We start from the raw sequence: 3,472 nt of genomic DNA on the forward strand, positions 1-3,472 counted from the left end.
TACTGCCTCTGATCTGGCGGACTCACTGAACAGAGAACATCCCTGGTCATCCCCACTGCCTCTGATCTGGAGGACTCATTAAACAGAGAACATCCCTAGTCATCCCCACTGCCTCTGATCTGGCGGACTCACTGAACAGAGAACATCCCTGGTCATCCCCACTGCCTCTGATCTGGCGGACTCACTAAACAGAGAACATCCCTGGTCATCCCTACTGCCTCTGATCTGGAGGACTCACTGAACAGAGAACATCCCTGGTCATCCCTACTGCCTCTGATCTGGAGGACTCACTGAACAGAGAACATCCCTGGTCATCCCTACTGCCTCTGATCTGGAGGACTCACTGAACAGAGAACATCCCTGGTCATCCCTACTGCCTCTGATCTGGAGGACTCACTGAACAGAGAACATCCCTGGTCATCCCTACTGCCTCTGATCTGGAGGACTCACTAAACAGAGAACATCCCTGGTCATCCCTACTGCCTCTGATCTGGAGGACTCACTAAACAGAGAACATCCCTGGTCATCCCTACTGACTCTGATCTGGAGGACTCACTAAACAGAGAACATCCCTGGTCATCCCTACTGCCTCTGATCTGGAGGACTCACTGAACACACATGCTTCATCTGTAAGGTATGTCTGAGTGTTGAAGTGTGTCCCTGGTTATCCTTAAATTTAAAAACCAAGAAAATGGTGCCGTCTGGTTTGCTTAAACTAAGGAATTTTTTATTATTCATACATTTACTTTTGATACTTAAGTTTATTTCAACCAAATACTTTTAGTATTTTACTCAAGTAGGATTTTACTGGGTGACTTTCACAATTACTTTAATCATTTTCTATTACAGTTTTTTTGGATTGCTTACACACTCAAATTAACAGTAGTACACTATTAGACCTTACACTCAAGAAGCAAAACATCAGCCCCTATTTGCACAACTATAAGCACATTGTCAACCTCACACTTGTTGCAAAACTATACACACAGTGATTTGCAAAACACTAAACACACTTAACATACATTACACACAAACATCTATCATGAAGTCACGTCCTTGCAATACCAAAGCACTGACTGTCAAATTACCACACCGTCCAACCAATTGGTTCAACACAGTCATCAGGTGTGCAAACACTCGTTTGCTTAACTGTAGACACACCAATCAGGTGTATAAGCACTATAAAAAGCAGCAGGTGAGTTCATCGGTCTTCAAGCACAATGGAAAGAGTCAGAGAAAGAGTAAGACGAGGAGGAGGAGGACGAGGAGGAGAACGAGGAGGACGAGGAGAACGAGGACGAGGAGGAGAACGAGGAGGACGAGGAAGAGGATGAGGAGGAGGAGGAAGGGGAGGAAGAGGAAGACAAGAAGGTGCTCAAAGAGGACCGAATCTGACAAATGAGATCCGCGCAACACTGGTTGACCACGTTGTCAACCACGGCCTGACGCTGAGGGAGGCTGGACTGCGAGTACAGCCAAATCTAAGCCGATATACAGTCGCAAGTGTGATGAGAACATTTCGACTGGAAAATAGGTATTGTAAAAATATCATCATATCAAAAACATCTGCACGGTTTCAGTAACTGCTTACAGTACTGTATTCTATGCACTATCAGCACTTCTGTTACCTTTTCCTGTGAAATTACTGTACTATTGTATACTGGGTTTTTTTCTACATAGGATTGAGGGTCAGGGACGACAAGGGGGAAGGCCTCCTATGTTCACAGAACAGCAAGAGAGGGAGATAGTAAACATGGTTTTGGCCAACAATGCTATAACACTCAAGCAGCTCCAAGCTAACATTGTCAATAACCACGCCATTTTCAGCGATATCCATCAGGTCTCAACATCAACACTGGCACGCATCCTAAAAAAAAAACATATTCAAATGAAGCAAATTTATCGAGTGCCTTTCGAGCGCAATTCCGAAAGGGTGAAACAACTGCGGCATGATCATGCAGAGGTATGTATTCACTTTAGCAGTGTGATCTTGCATACTGTCTCATAATATTTTACTGTACTGTAATATGTATACTAGATCTACACTGAACTACACAATTTTGCCTGACACTGTTTTACGAATGGATGGAGAGGAGGTCCAGCATGAGTTCATTTACGTAGATGAGGCTGGGTTCAACCTGACGAGAACACGAAGGAGGGGAAGAAACATCATTGGCAACAGTCAATGTCCCAGGGCAACGTGGGCATAATATAACACTCTGTGCAGCCATTATACAGAATGGGGTCCTCCACCGCCATGCCCATATGGGCCCTTACAACACAGCACTCATACTTACATTCTTGGACCAATTGCACAACATAACAGCAGCAAATCAAATCGATCATATGCAATACATTGTTGTCTGGGACAATGTGTCTTTCCACCGCTCTGCTCTGGTTCAGAACTGGTTTCAGCAACATCCACATTTCACCGTCCTATATCTTCCACCATACTCTCCATTCCTCAACCCTATAGAAGAGTTTTTCTCGGCCTGGCGGTGGAAGGTATATGATCTCTGTCTTCAGGCTGAGGTACCCCTCATCCAAGCCATGGAGGAGGCCTGTGACCAGATGGAGGTAGCAGCAATGCAACGATGGATTCGTCATTCAAGACGTTTCTTTCCAAGGTGTCTTGCTAATGGCAACATTGCCTGCGATGTTGATGAAATTCTCTGGCCAGATCCAGCTAGGCGAAGAGGCAATGTCTAGTTTTTATGTTGTTTTTTTTTACTTACAATACGTAAAGTGACGTTTGGTTACAGTATTATGAATCTCCTTGTCAACATTTTGGGCGTGTTGAGAAATAAATTAGTTTCTTCAGTCTGCAACATTGGTCTTGTGTAGTGTTTGGTGAATTTACATTATATTTGTACTTTGTTGATAGTAGCCTACTCTAGTCATAGGGAAGTAGAAGTGCTAAAAGTGTTTTAGGTTTATCACAGCAGAGTGTAACTCGTGTCAACAGAGTATAGTAATGTGAAACGTGTGTGTTTCATATGGTAACAAAGTGTTGTTTTTATAAAGAAGTGTATAGTTTTTATAAGAGTGTTTAATTTTGCAAAGGATCTGTAGTGTTTTGTTACTTGGGTGTTGTGCTAATTGTGTGTAGTGTTTTGAAAACACGGGCCCTGTTTTGAAAATCGTGCTTAAGCAATCAAAAACAACGGTAAGGTATCCATACTTTTACTCAGTGCTTAATTTGTAAATCGGGAGGTGCCGGAACAAAAAGTGAGTGTGACTCTGAGGTAATCTCCTTTTATAATAAAGCATTATTATCATTGCTTTAGCGTAGTGTCATAGAGTAGTTGTGTACAGGCGCTTGCAGAAGTTGCACACATGGGGATTTGTTTGTAGCCTGGGGTCCAGGAAACATGTGGCATTTTTATAAACTCATTTCATGCAATTCTACATGACGGAATCTTTTTTAATCAATCAATAAATAAATGTCACACAGCGCTGTACAGAAACCCAG

General features: G+C 42.9%; 1 protein-coding gene across 1 annotated transcript; it reads left to right on the top strand.

Moving 5' to 3' along the window:
- Positions 1–1,334: 1,334 nt before the first annotated feature.
- LOC149971511 (uncharacterized) lies at positions 1,335–2,709 on the top strand (the record flags this gene model as incomplete). Its single annotated transcript, XM_090221661.1, has 3 exons — positions 1,335–1,534; positions 1,681–1,982; positions 2,480–2,709. Coding segments are annotated over 3 exons (732 nt in total), but the record flags the coding sequence as incomplete, so codon positions are not given.
- Between the last annotated feature and the right edge of the window lie 763 nt (positions 2,710–3,472).

Source organism: Oncorhynchus mykiss, chromosome 26, assembly GCF_057628025.1.
Source record: "Oncorhynchus mykiss isolate SJ-2025 chromosome 26, ASM5762802v1, whole genome shotgun sequence".
In the NCBI taxonomy this organism is placed as follows: Eukaryota; Metazoa; Chordata; class Actinopteri; order Salmoniformes; family Salmonidae; genus Oncorhynchus; species Oncorhynchus mykiss.